The sequence below is a fragment of the Tenrec ecaudatus genome, chromosome X, assembly GCF_050624435.1.
Source record: "Tenrec ecaudatus isolate mTenEca1 chromosome X, mTenEca1.hap1, whole genome shotgun sequence".
Taxonomy (NCBI): domain Eukaryota; kingdom Metazoa; phylum Chordata; class Mammalia; order Afrosoricida; family Tenrecidae; genus Tenrec; species Tenrec ecaudatus.
In genome coordinates, this window is record NC_134548.1 from 141,329,648 (window position 1) to 141,344,577 (window position 14,930).

The 14,930-nt window shown below is 39.6% G+C and overlaps 1 protein-coding gene across 1 annotated transcript in view; it reads left to right on the plus strand.

Moving 5' to 3' along the window:
- The first annotated feature begins 14,352 nt into the window (after window positions 1–14,352).
- The window catches only part of LOC142433750 (anaphase-promoting complex subunit 13-like), a 44,923-nt gene continuing 44,345 nt past the window's right edge, over window positions 14,353–14,930 (plus strand). Inside the window, exons 1-2 of the mRNA XM_075538459.1 lie at window positions 14,353–14,445; window positions 14,567–14,689. Of these exons, the coding sequence (XP_075394574.1) occupies window positions 14,353–14,445; window positions 14,567–14,689 (216 nt within the window). The remainder of the gene's footprint in view (window positions 14,446–14,566; window positions 14,690–14,930) is intronic.

The window sequence follows — 14,930 nt, forward strand, 5'->3', positions numbered from 1 at the left end:
CTTGGCAGGACTCTTCCATTCACGCCGCGCTCCTGTGCAAAACTTTCATCCTGCCCTTTGAATGGGCCCTAGAGCTGTTCCCCCAGGCAGCTTTGGGAAACAGGCTCCCACTGGCACGTGTATCTTGCGACGGCTGGCATGTCTGGGGCTGGTGGTAGTGTCCCCTGTGACTGCACCTTCTACCAAAGGCCAGCCGGACGCTGGAGAACCCGCCTTGTCCTGAAGGCGCCAGACGCAGCTTCACACACCCTGACACCACCCACCTGCCGTCCTGCGCGGCCACAACTCTCTAAAAGGCTCTGAGGCAGGGCTCAACCCAGTCAAATACTCGCAGTTATTCCTTTTTCTTCTTTTCCTTTCCTTTTATTGAGGATTAGCATTCTCAAAATTTTATTCTTTTAAAATAAGAAATACTTTAAAACTATTTTTACAATTCTTAAATTAGCAGTCACTGAGACGTTTTCCCACTTTTTTGTATTGCTTTCTAAACAGTTCTTTTTATCTTTCCCCTCTCCCATATTTTATCTCTTTTCACTTATTGCCAGTTCTGAAGTGTCCATTATTCCTCAAGTATATCACTCAGTGGAGTTAAATATTTCCGACAACCCAACTTCCCTGCCACTCTTAGCAACCACACCAAGATAGCAGGTAAACAACAGAAAATAGTGGTACACCACACAGAGAAAAACGCAACACCAAGTGAGCAACACCCAAGCATAAAGGAAATGGCTGAAGTTGAACACACTATAGAGCCCTATAAGCATTTTCTCAGATACCAGTCTATAAAACTAGAAAATAACAATAGCAAGAACAGAAATATAAAGAAAAACACATGGAGACTGATCAACATACTATTTAAAATTTACTGTTAATAGATCAAATAAGGGATGAAGTTAAGAGATTCCTTGAAACAAATGAGAATAATAACAACATGCTAAAATCTTTGGGACACATCAAAATCAGTTATTAGAGGGCATTTTATAGCAATTGTTGCACACATGAAAAAACAAGGAGAAAGTATGCAAAACTTCCAGTGACTAGCACAAGAGCAAAAAACATAAATCCTCCAACAACAGAAGAAAAGAACTCATAATGATCGGAGTAGAAATAAATGAACTGGAGAGCGAATAAAAAGGAAACAATCAACAAGACAAAAAGGTGGTTCTTTCAAATATTAAGAAAATCGACAGCCCACTGGCAGGCTGAACAAAGGAAAATTAAGAGAAGATGCAAATACCTAGAAGCCAATATAAAAAGGGTGACATCAGAACAGAGATAAATGAAATAAAATGAATAGTAATACACTACATGAAGAGATAAATTAGATTCCTGTATACCAGTGAAGAGAGCTCAAAGGACATCAAGAAAAGAATACCATTTACAGTGGCCACAAAGAAAGATGAAATACTTAGGAATAAACCTGACCCTAAACCAAAAGCCTGTACAAAGAAAACTGGAGAGCACTATTACAAAAAACCAAGAGAAACTTCTACAAACAGAAACATGCCCCATTGATAGAGAGGAAGACTGTATATTATGCAAATGTGCATTATAATTGTAAAGCAGTTTATAAATAGGATGCAATTCTGACACCAATCCCAACTTCATTCTTTAAAGAAATGGGTAAACACAGTACTAGCATGAAGAGGGAAAAGGCAAAGGATAAGCAAAGAAGTCCATAAAAAGAACAAGATTGGAGACCTTGCACTGCCCAAACGCAAATCTATCACATAGCCACAGTGATCAAAACAGCCTGGTACTGCTACAACGATAGAATCGCAGACCAATGGAACAGAACCCTAGAGGTAAACTCATCCACTTATAGGCAACTGATTTTCCACAAAGGATTAAAAAACATGAAATGAGATAGGGACCAAATTTTGAAACAAACCATTTTGGGAAAATTGGATCTCTATATGCAGATGATAGAAACTGACCATACATTTGTCCATGGGAAAAATTAATCCGAGATGAATTATATACCTCAATATAAACCCCAGGACTATTAGTGTCACCATTGAGAAAATTGGGACAAGTTTGGAACTCTATTTCAGGATATACATAGACTATCAAGTATAATAAAGGAAGCACCCGCAGTGGAAGACAAACTAGCTGACTGGAGCATAATACAAATAACGCATTTATACACACCGAAAGACTTCATCAAAAGAGCAAAATGAGAATTCATGCATAGATTTGGAAACAATCTTTAGCAGTGACAAGTGGACAAGGTCTAAGTACAAAAAATCTATAGAATCTCTAACACTTCAATAAAAGAATAACAAATGATTCGATTAAAAAGTGGTCCAAAGACATGAACAGACAGAACACCAACTATGACACTCAGCTGGCTAAGAAACACATGAAAAAATACCCACAATCGCTAGCCAGCTGAGAGATACAAATGAAAACTGTGATACAATACCACCTTACCCCACAATGATAGCCCAATTTAAAAGACAATCAAGCAAACCGAAAACAACAAATGCTAGAGAGGATGTACGGAGGTCGCAACTCTTACACACTGCTTATAGCTTGAACAACCATCGTGAAACGAATGAAACAATTGGAAACATTAATCTCATAAGACCCAGCAATACCTCTACTGTCCACAAAGCAAGGAGCTTAAAACTGTCCAAATGCCCATTCGTCGAAGAATGGATAAAGAAAGACTAGTACATTCACACAATGGAATATTATACATCCCTAAAAACAATGATGAATAATGAAACACCTCACACCATGGGCAGACCTGGAAATCATTATGCTGAGTGAAATTCATCAATCATACTAGGGCAAATATTAGATCAGATCATTTTTATAAGAATAAATTCCCACAAAAAGGCAGATTTCTGTTCTCAGGTCATCTAATCTAATACAGTATCCCAAGCAATGTGGTATTGTACCCTACCTGCTGCTCATGAGCCATATGTCACCAACTTATTTTCACATCATAAAACAAAATTTTGACAAGGAAGTTTCACCTCAACTGGGTCAGTTCCCCATGATGAGAAGAGAGGGAGAAGACCAATCAGTTCCTGTCATATGACATTGTTCTACAGTCACCCAAAATTATCAGACACTCCTACAGGAGTTATTAGTGAATCATAGTAGAAATCAAAGTCAAGAGGTAGTGGGAGTTGTGGCATGTCTATTTTGGATAACATGATTACATTTCTGTTGATGGGTAAACTGGAATTAACAGGCTGCCACGTGGAAAAATTCTCAACAAAAAAGTAAATAAGCGAGCAATGGGACAATAAGCCTGATATCATGTACCTAATTGGATGCTTTTGACCTAGATTTTATTTATTCCTTAGGGACCCAAGTTTTTTGTACTGTAGACAACCATGACATTAGACTTTGTCCTTTCGAAGTGCACAACGTCCTTTACAGGCCACATCAGAAGGATCCAATTTGAAACTCCCAATAATATAAATGGACTCTACTTTATACATACCTGTAGCAGACTAAAAACTGAAATACTATCTTGGGCTAAAGCTGAAACGCCTTTGCATGGCACGAATCAGATAACTGCTATCTGGAGACGATGGAGGTGGAAGGTATTGGACTTTGATACAAAATTCTTGCTTTCAAAGTGCCAAATAAATAATATTTTTAAATCATTTTATTGGGGGTTTGTACAACTCTTATCACAATCCATACATACATCCACTGTCTCAAGTACATTTGTATATATGTTGCCATCATCATTTTCAAAGCATTTTCTTTCTACTTTAGCCCTAAGTATCAGCTCCACATTTCCCCCTACCTCCTACTCCCTCTCACCCTCATGAAATCTTGATAATTTAGAAATTATTATTACTTTTTAATGTCTTGCACTGTCTGATGTCTCCCTTTACCCACTTGCCTGTTGTCCATCCCCCCTGGAGGGGGGTTATAGGTAGGTCATTATGATTGGTTCTTCCTTTCTCTCCACACCTTCCCCTTACCCTCCTGGTATGGCCACTCTTGATATTGGTCCAGAGGAGTTTATCTGTTCTATAGCCCCTGTGTTTCCAGCACTCTTATCTGTACCCATGTTCTTGCTCTGGTGTAGCCAGATTTGTAAGGTAGAGTTAGGGTCATGATAGTGGGGGTGGGGGAGGAAACATTAAGACCCCAGACGCTATATCTTTTGATAGCCAGGCACCATTAGCTTTCTTCACCACATTTGCTTATGCACCACTTTGTTTTCAGCGATTGTGTCCGGAAGGTGAGCATCTCAGAGTGCCAGATTATTACAACAAAGTGTTCTTATGTTGAGGGTGTACTTTAGTAAAGGCCCAGTGTCCATCTGCTTCCTTAATATTAAGACTAACCATATATTTGCTGATTTCATACTCTCTTTGCTTTTTTATTACACAGTTTATTCTAGCAGGGATAGTTCTGATTTCTGAAAAAGAGTTATGGAAATCCTTGCACTGTTCCAACTCCCATTGTCTGTGTAAACGGTGTCCAGTCATTTAAGTTTTAAATCTGTACAAATCAACAATCCAAGTATTTTCATCTCAAAAAATTATTTTATACATGTATACTTTTCTTTTCTCAACAGTGTTTAAAATTCTATACCATTGCCTCTATTAATGGCAATATCAATAAAACAACCATATGCTTCATGGGGGCGATTCAAATTTTCTCCAGTAAAATAATAATTATGCATCCAAACTTTAGATTCTGAAGTGAACTAGGAACATATATAAACCATAGCTATATGAGTGGATTTTTGAGATTGCACTTAATTGTAGCCTTAATCTAATATTAATTAGTTCTTATGACATGACCCTGCTTGATGAGGCCTCAGCTAAGTCTACCCTGAAGAAACACACCAGCCTATGTGGTCCAAGGATTATAAATAATAAATTCAAATTCAGAGGTGTAAATTATATTAGAACTAAAATTCTGAACACACATTTGGGGAAGACTATGGAAATCCCATTTGCAGAGTTCCCCATGTGAATTAAGCTTCTGATGAATCCCCTATGACTACAGACCAGGGATGAGAATGGCTTTGTTATCACCCAGAGTGCATTTTAGGGTGGATTACTACAGTGTAATTAAGCTAAAATGAGACTTTGTCATTTGACATCCCTTTGGATATTTGCTTCAATTTTTAATATTTCTGTTTTCATTTTGATTGAAGTGTTCTATTGTTTCTTTGGGCTGGGAGGTTTGTTTTAATGTTGTATGGTTTATTGTATATGAAACCCAATATAGGTAAATCTGTAGAGAGAGCAACTGGATTAATGGTTTCCTAGGGGTATGGCCTGGGAGATTGGTGGAAACGGGATGCTAACTACAATGAGTACAGGAAGAAAAATAGTTCTAAAATGGATTGTTGTGATGATTACACACTCTTGAATAGTTAAATGTTTATATGTGAATTCTATGTCAATAAAACTGAAAAAATTAAAATAAAGTTAAAAATGTACAGAGAGAGTGAAAGTAAGGAGGCAGGGGAAATAGATCACTAGAAAGGGAATAAACAGAATCAAAACAATGGGAATATCCACACAATTTGAAGAATGTAACCAGTACCACTAAACAATTTACATAGAAATGGTTGAATGGGATCCTTATCAGTTGTGTAAACTTTCACTGAAAACACAGTAAAGCAAATAAAATCCTGTTTAGCAGTTGTACTCTAAACATAGTGTTGCCATGAGTCAGAATTGGCTCAGTGGCAGTAAGGTGTTTTTGGCTTTTTTTTTTTTTAAGTAATGGTATTAATCGCTGTAATTACTGGTATCACCACTACTACTGCTACAAAGTTCTCTCCAGAGCAACCAAATATAATATTGTATAGTCATTATTAAAAATTCACTGACGACAGCCAGCCTTGGGTCTTAATATGTGTTCTACTAGTCATAGCTATGTGCCTCTGGACAATTCGCTTACTCCTTCAGTGTCTCAGTTTATTCTGTGATAATAGCATTGATTGCCTCAGAGGATTGTGAAGATTAATTAAGTTAACATATGTGACACACTTAGAAATGGTGACTGGTAGAGAGTAAGTGCTATGTAAATATTAGCTACTGATAATAGCATTTTGGCAAACATCTTGAGGGCTTGGCTCAGGGATCCCACTGGTGCCTTCAGCTCACAGCAGGTTCTCAGTCTGTGTTGCTAAACCTACTAGCCCATTAAAAGCCTGAACCCTCCCACTAAAGCTTCGGCCCATAAATGAGGACTTGGAATCCCATCTGGTCATTAAGATTCTGTCAGCAAAGGCATGTGCCATCTCACTTCTCTAGAATCCAACCCTCTGTCATCTCCCATTTACCAGTCGCTGAGATGCCATACTTGCATCTCCCATGATCGATTCTGCTCTGTCACCAAGACAACACAATAAGAGACACAACTTGTGGCATGTAAGAAAATGACAAATAAGTCCCAGGAATTTGAAAAGACGGTTTTCTGAAGGGAGGGCAGGTACTGAGCCTGGATGTGAAATGAAAACTGCTTACAAATTGAAAGATGGTAAAAGGGTGCTTTCATTTCAAACTTGGCTTTTGGCCATGTTGGAAGCCCACAGATTTTATATTTAGAAGTTTTCTTCCAGTCTCTCTGTGTATTCTGTATCTGAAATTGTCACTGGGGCTCCCCAACTAGCCATGACTATTTCTCTAGAATCTTCTATTTCAGGTCCCTCATATATTTTCATGTCTCTCAATCTCTGCCCCGGGACAAAGAAGGTGTAACAAAAGTATTCTTCAGAGGGGTATTTCCATTTTGAAAGCATCTAATAACGTAAAAATATTTTAGCCTATGGACATTTGTAAGAGAAAAACCAATCAGGGATTTTTGATAGACAGCATGAAGTGATGATCAAATTTATTCTTTTTTTTTCAGCAAACATAAGAGGGGCTTCAAAAAGTTTATGGAAAAAGAGCAATAAAAGGTAATGGAACATCTTCATGGATTTTTTGAGGTCCCCTTGTATAATGATACCATGCATAAGTTGTTTTTTATTTTTATTTTTCTAGGCAATTTATTTCAGCAATAAACATGTTAGTATCCTTACACTCAGGAAGTTTCCATTTTAGTAGTGAAGAAAATCACTGAGAAAACAAATCCCTTCAGATTATGTGAACAATAGGAAGGGAATTTATTTAGCAGGGTGACAGGATAAAGGTTGACTGGCATGCAAGCAGTTGCTAATTTATATAGTATTTTCAGGGAAGGTTTCTTTGAGGTAGTGCCATTTGCCATGCGATTTGATCAATGGGAATGAACCTGTCAGGCAGAGGTCAGGATCATGGTTAAAATCATTCCAGACAGGGAAAACCATGAGCACATAAACGGCATAGGGGGAGTGAGCTTCAAATTGCTGTCGTTAGTTTCCTTGTAGTATTATTCTGACTCTCCGTGATCCCATGAGTATCAGAAGAGATTGCGCTCCATAAGGTTTTCAGGGCTGCAAGTTTTCCAAAGCAAATTGCCAAGTCAACTTTCAGAGGGCCTCTGGGTAAATTTGAACCAGAAACTCTTCAGCTACTAGTGTAGCACATAACCATCTGTACCCCCCAAGAACTCCTTAAAAATGTAGAGGAACACAAAGACCTGGCTTGTGTGTAGGAAACTGGGCGCAGAACGGTAGATGAGAAAACGCCAGTCCCTGTGGCCAGAGACTATGATACAGTTCTGTCTGCAAAGAAAGGGGAGTCTGGGCTTAATGCTAATGGAATGTCTTTGGAAGGTTTTCAACAAAAGTTGTGTGATCTGATTTACATTTTAAAAGAATAAAGGATTACTAATAGTCAGCAGGAGTTACACTCAGGAAGATCATCTCAACGTGTGTTTTATCTCTTTCTATTTTAAGAATATGGGCACACTTTTATTGCACTTAACAGCTGTCATGGTTTTTAAAAAGTGAAGGTTTATGGCAATCCTGTATCACAGAAGTCTATTGGTGTCAGTATTCACATAGCACATGCTCAATTTATGGCTCAGTCTCATTTTGAGAATTTTAACAATATTTCAAACTTTTTAACTTTAGATAACAGTGTAGTGTAAACAAAAATTCTGTACACACTGTATTGCAGTATTGGCTTTATTGTAGTAGTCTGGAAGAAATTCTTTAATATCTCTGTGGTAGGCCTGTACTAATTTCAGAAATACCACATGAATCTATGAAAGAAACGGACACTTGGACCTCATGCCAGACTGATGGAGTGAGAATCTGTGGGGATAGCACCTTGTTACTTGTGTGCTCTTTATCGACCAAGTGATTTTTATGTATGGTCAAGTTTGAGAAGTACACCTTTATTTCATCTGTAGTCTCCAACTGGAATGACCTTATTCTAAAAATCTATCTCTGGAAACTCTGCACATTCTCTTTCTTACCTCATATCATACAGATAAATTACTTCAAAATGGATTATATGAGGGGATACCGTCCCCCTAAAAAAAACCCCAAAAAAGTACCACTGGGCAGAGCATTCATAGTATGCATTTTTTCCCACTAGACAAGCATGAAGCAACTGACTCTGAGTACATGTACCCAGTGGCATCACCTGGGAAAGTTCTCTCTGGTCACAGTGATTTTTTGTTTTTGTAACAGCCATTTCATTTCAATCTTGTTTATTTGTGTGTGTGCAATGGCCAATTTAAGAGAATAGTGTGCAGCTGTGAAATTTTGTTTCCTGTTCGGGAAAAATGCCCCAGAAACTGTTGTGATGTTGAACATGACTTACAAGGAGAGCACTATGGGAAAAACTAAATTGTATTAATGTTTTTGTCATTTCAAAAGAGGCAAAATGTTGATGGATGACAAACCTCCTTCTGGACATCTGCCAACTTTCCAAATACAAAAATGTAGACAAAAGTTGTGTATTTGTTCTCAAAGACTAACGACAGACCATTGAAGAGCTGGGGAAGTCATCGGACAATCTTGGAGCTCGGTTCAGTGAATTTTCCTGGAAGATTTGGGAATGAGGAAGGTCACTGGGAGATTTGTGCCTTAGCTTCTGACTGACCAGAAAAAGAGAGTCCAATATAAACTTGTCGTGCTTTGCGAGAACAGCTCCAAATCAACCGAGACTTTTTTTCCCACGGTCATTATTGGTGATTACACTTGGTGCTATTCTTACAACCCTGAATCCAAACATCAATTAAGCCATTGGAAGACATCGTCGTCACATCACCCCCCCAAAAAAAGCCATCAAGTGAAATCAAATATGAAGACGATGCACACTTGTTTTATTGATATGAGGGGAATAGTGCATTTGGAGTTTGTTCTACCAGGTCATACTTTTAATCAAGCTTTCTGTTTAGATCAGTGGGTCTCAAACTTCCTAATGCTGCAACCCTTTAATCCAGTTCCTTGTGTCGGGGTGACCCCCTCAAACATACCATTATTTTCATTGCTACTTCATAGCTATAATTTTACTACTGTTATTAATCAGGTGACCCCTGTGAAAGGGTTGTTAGACCCCCCCCAAAAGGGGTCGTGACCCACCAGTTGAGAACTGCTGATTTAGAGGTTCTGAAATGACTGCATAACAGTGTGTGAGAAAAAGGCCTGATTTGTGGCAGATGGGACCATGGTTTTGACACCACGAAAATGCACCTGGTCAAACAGACATCTCAGTGTGCCAGTTTGGGGCAAAAAACAGCATGCCTCTCTTGCCCCGTCTACCTAACTCACCTGACCTCTGTGTGACTTCTTTGTGTTTCTGTGAATGCAGAGGGACATGAAAGGACAGCAATTTGATGACACAGAAAAGGTAAAGGGAAATAAAGGAGGGAGGTGTTGTCAACCACCCAAACAGAGGAGTTTGAAAAATGTTCCCAAGAATGGGATCACGGATTTGACAAATGTATTAAGTATAATGGAGAGTTCTTTGAAGGTGCTAATGTTGTTTTGTAAAAATAAATTTAAATACATAGCTTTGAAAGAAATCCATTTGAGGGGACCATAGGTGAAAGATAAACCATTTTTCTAGAAAATGATATAGAGCAATTATCTTTAAGCTTTGGGGTAAGAAAGGCTTACTGCCTGAAGGAAAACACTGATATCTAAGAATTTATTAAAATTAAGAACTTTGGTGTAGAAGGAGAATTAATAGAGTTTTTCAAAAGTTACCAAATGACTTTTGCCACATACAACTGACAAAGGGGTGGATTAATAAAAAAAGAACATTATCAACACAATGTTGAATAACATAATTTGCATATAATGGTGTTGAAACAATGAATCCATTCTTACAAAATTAAAAATAGACCAATAGAGGCTATGGTATTTAAAATCAGAATTATGGTTTACCTTTGGGAAGGAAAGCGATTATAATGAACACAGGGAACTCTTCGATGCCTTCTAATGTTATCATTATTGATGTGGGCAGTGGTTTTGAAAGGTATGTTCACATTATGTTATTCACTACCATTCTTCCGTTCTGAGTCAAAGTGCATTCACACACCACTGAGCCTTCCAGTGACTTCATGGTCTGGGTCTGCATACTACTTTGCCCGCAACTCAACAAGCTTGACATGATTACTACAAAGCTTAGCAATCAAGGGGTGATTTTCTATAGACATAAGCAAGTGAAAAAGAGAGAGGTAGTAAAAGTATCAGAGCAGATGCATAGAAAAGTAAGAATCTATGCTGGATGGATTTCCTCCCTAAGCATGAAACTTTTTGAGGACTACCTAAAAGAATGAAATGTGCAACAGCAATGACCACTGGATAGTATCTGTTCATCAGTCACTTATGGCCGGATACAAAAGAAATCATAAATGTAGAAATTACAGTATTCACTAGCTTTTCCTTTATGGCTTTAAAGCTTTCTTTCTTCTTGCACACACACGGAGACTAATATCCATCATCACCATCCCTTGCTCCTACTATGACCTTTCTATTTCCTCAGCGATGAAACAGCTAAAGTTGCAAACCATGGTACATGATCTTACAGGTAAGGAAAGACTTGAATCTAATCCAATCGTTCTCAAAAACTTCCCTGTACATCAGAATCACCCAGAAGAGTTTGCAAAAACAGGTTCTCAAGTCTTTACCCTAGAACTGCGCTTCTCAGCCTGTGGGTTGCAACCCCTTTGGGGGCCAAATGACCCTTTCACAAGAGTCGCCCCATTCATCACAGTAGCAAAATGACAATGATGAAGTAGCAATGACAATAATGTTCTGCTTGGGGGGTGACGACACATGAGGAAGTGTGTGAAAGGGTGATGAAATTGGGAAGGTGGAGAAGCACTGCCCTAGAGGGTGGCCATTCGGAAAGGACATAGGTGATTCTGTGGTGGGTGGCTTCTGGGGAGAAATCGAGCTAAGCAGAGTCCCATCCATAGGAACCGAGGTCTGTTTTTTAAAGTTAGATTCAAGGTAAGAAAGATGTATAAATTTTACAGGTGTAATAATTGCCTATTCTTTTTGAAATGTGAACTTGGAGTTGAATTTTTTTTCAGTAGAATACTATTTTAACTTGTACAAAGGGAGCTAGCTCTTTAAAGGAGCCCCATGGTGAATCCTTCTGTAAAGGGAAAAATTACCTCTTGATTTATTTATTGGATAAATCCAGATTTTCAAATCTGAGTTTACCTGCTGAAGGGGAAAAAAGTGTTCTCCCCATTGTCTAGATCCTCTTGACTAGCCTTCTGTTCAATCTGTGACCTTCCCACAATTCTGGGATTTACAGGGAACTATTTAGAGAAACAAGCAAGTCACGTTGCATGTTAAAGAACCAGAGGGAAGCTGTATGTTTCATTGGTGCTAACTGCATCCTGACTGGCCCATCTTCTCACTACGACCCTTCTGGAAGGGGATGTCCACTTACTTACAGATGGGCTTTGGGCCCCCACTCTGCAATCCCCCCTCTACCCCCACCCCATTCATATTATGATTTTTTTGCTCTGGGTCTTTGATGCCTGATACCTGATACCTTTGGTACCTCGTGATCACACAGACTGGTGTGCTTCTTCCATGTGGACTTTATTGTTTCGCAGCTCGATGGCTGCTTGTTCACCTGCAAGCCTTTAACCTCCCTGGCGGTAATCCCGAGTGTGCCTCGGGGTAAATGTTAACTTTCAGGATCCCGAGTGTGGCTCGAGATTACACTGCAGAGAAGTCCCTTAACCAGAGTGATTGGATTGAAGGGTTGCCAGGAGCCCGCAGGACAAAAGATAAGAGGAGCCCGGGCATCAAGACGGAAGGAGGACAACGTTTACAAAGAGGGGTTAAAACCAGAGAAAGGTTTCACAACACTGAGAACTGTGACGACATGTAGCTATGAGGCTCAAGAGGCCACGGCAGGAGATGCTGGTTTTCCTCAACCCAGAGCAGGACTTGTTGTTAGGTGCCCTGGAATCAGCAATGACCCCTAGCGACCCAACGAGCAACAGAAGGAAGCACTGCTCGATGCTGCCCAGTCCTTACAATTGTTCCTCTGCCTGAGCCTGTCTCCTTGTGCCGCCCTCCCACATTACATAGCAAGATGTCCTCCAGGTACTGGGCTTTCTTGACAATATGTCCAAAGTATGTAAGACAAAGGAACCCTGGCGATGTAACGGTTACGCATTGCACTGAGATCTGCATGGTGTGTACTGTCAAACCACCAGCAGCTCCGCAGGAGAAAGACTGGGCTTTCTACTCCTGTAAACAGTTACATTCTCAGAAACCCACAGGGGTTTCTGTGAGTCAGCATCATCGCAACAGCAGTGAGTCTTTACATGAGGAAGTCTTGCCATCCTTGCTTCTAAGGAGCACTCTGGCCTTATTTCTTTTAATACAGATCCTTTTGTCCTTTCAGAAGTCCATGGTACTAAATTATGAGCACACGGTTCGAAGATGACTCTGGATGCCCGTGGGAGCCCAAGATTCATGTGTGGGAACTATGTAGGAAATAAACCGCCAGTGAGCTCCCTCCATCCACAATTGAGGGATGAAGGAAAGTGCTTAGTAAACAGAGTGCATTGGAGAGATGAGTACAGAAGAACAAAGGCATAGCTCTGACTTGAAAAGGTAAAACTTTGTTAGTTGATCCCCCTCAGACACCTTCTAGACTAGATGTGGTTTACAACTTTTTTTGTAATTTTGTGTTTTTTGTGTGTTTGTTATTTCAAGGTGTATCTCAGAGGCATTTTGTCACTGGAGATCACCCTCATGAACTTGTGTTATATGTTTTTGTCTGTTTCAGTATATGAAACCCAGGATTGATGAACTTGTAGGGACAGCAAGTACTGTAATAAGGGCTGTTTTTTTTGGGGGGGTAGAGTGTTAGTGGGGGGCGGGGTAAAAGGGAGACAATGTCAAGGAGTCCAAGAAGAAAAATAAAGTTCTGAAACTGATTGTGGTAGCAATTGTACAATTTTGTTTGACATGAGTGAACTATGGGATGATATATGTATTAATTGCCAATTAACAATAAATTGAACTCACTATCACCACATATGTTACTTCTGACTCACAGTGACCCTTATAGGACAGGATACAATTGCTCCTATGGGTTGCTGAGACTGTAGCTCTTCTTGGTAGTAGAAATCCTCATCTTTCCACTGCATAGAGATTGGGGGTTCAAACTGTTAACTTTGTGCTTAGCAACTCAATGCATAACCCACCAAGGGCAATGCATGACACGTAGGTAATTTATAAAATTATCAGTTCTGTGCCTGTCAATTCCATACTAAGCTCCACTTATTTTGAACAAGACACCTTTTAACATGGAATATCATGCTGTGCTCTAGTCTCCTTTGGCATTGATTTGATTTAGCACATTAGTTCTGCATATCTACTTCTTGCCCAGTACTATAGGAAATATAACCCTTTCACTATAAGAGATAATAATCCATAAATGAAATAAATGTGCACATATGACCTCAAAGAGTAAGCCCAAATGTTATAGGTTTCCATTAAATCCCAGCAAATCCATCAGTTATTTTTAATTAATCACAACAGTTATTCAGAATAATATATGTATAATTCATAGAAATTAACTTTTCTTAAAATTACAGAAGCATATCAAGGTAATCCATTTGAAAGACAGCTGGAGTTCTGTTGCACATTGTCAGGCAGAGTTCAAGATTCAGAGATTATATAAAACAAGAAAATAAACTTGTAGGGTTTTCTTAATAATAAAGACATCTGAAATCAAAGTTGAGTCATTAATTAACACGTCTGGGGGTCACTTGACCTTATTAGAACACAATCAGAAGGCTCCATTGAAGGGAGGATGGCAAGACTTTGGCCCGCTTCCTTGGGACACATCATTAGGAAAGATAAATCACTAGAAAGGGGCATCGTGGTTGGTAAACTAGAAAGTCAGTAAAGAGGCAGAGCGGGCGGGCTCCTACCGCAGAGGGTGTGGTTTGGCGGGAGCAGAGGCCCAGTGCTGATCTGATAGCATGGACAGTGAGGTGCACAGAGATGGAAGGACCTTGGACTTGACTGACGACGCTTGGCGTGAAGACAAGTTGCCCTATGAAGATGTTGCAATAGCTCTGCCCAAATGTTCTCGACTCACAGGATGAGAACTGCTGGCATTGGGCTGCAATCCACAAGGTCCATAGTTCCAAACCACCAGCCACTTTGCAGGAGAAGCCTTCCATAGCACCAAAGCCAAAGAATGAGCTTCCTAAACCTGAGCACGATCAGGGTGGCACCACAGAATCTGTTAAAGAACAAGAAGTGAAGTGGACACACTTGGCCTTACAGTACCTGCATGAGAACATGCCCCCCTCAGTAACTGACATCTGGCTCCTTGCTCTGGCAGTCTGTGTGTGTGCAAGAGTGAGTGTGTGCGTGCGCGCACTCACATGTGTTTCTAAATGCTTTCTAACAAAAATCTCTTAGCAAGAAATCAACACCTAAAAATATACCCCACATCGATTGTGGCAACAATGTAAAATGTGGAACTATTCACCAGGAACACAAGCTAAGTGAGATTTCCCAAGAATGTGGAAAATTTGGCTCTTTTGGCCTT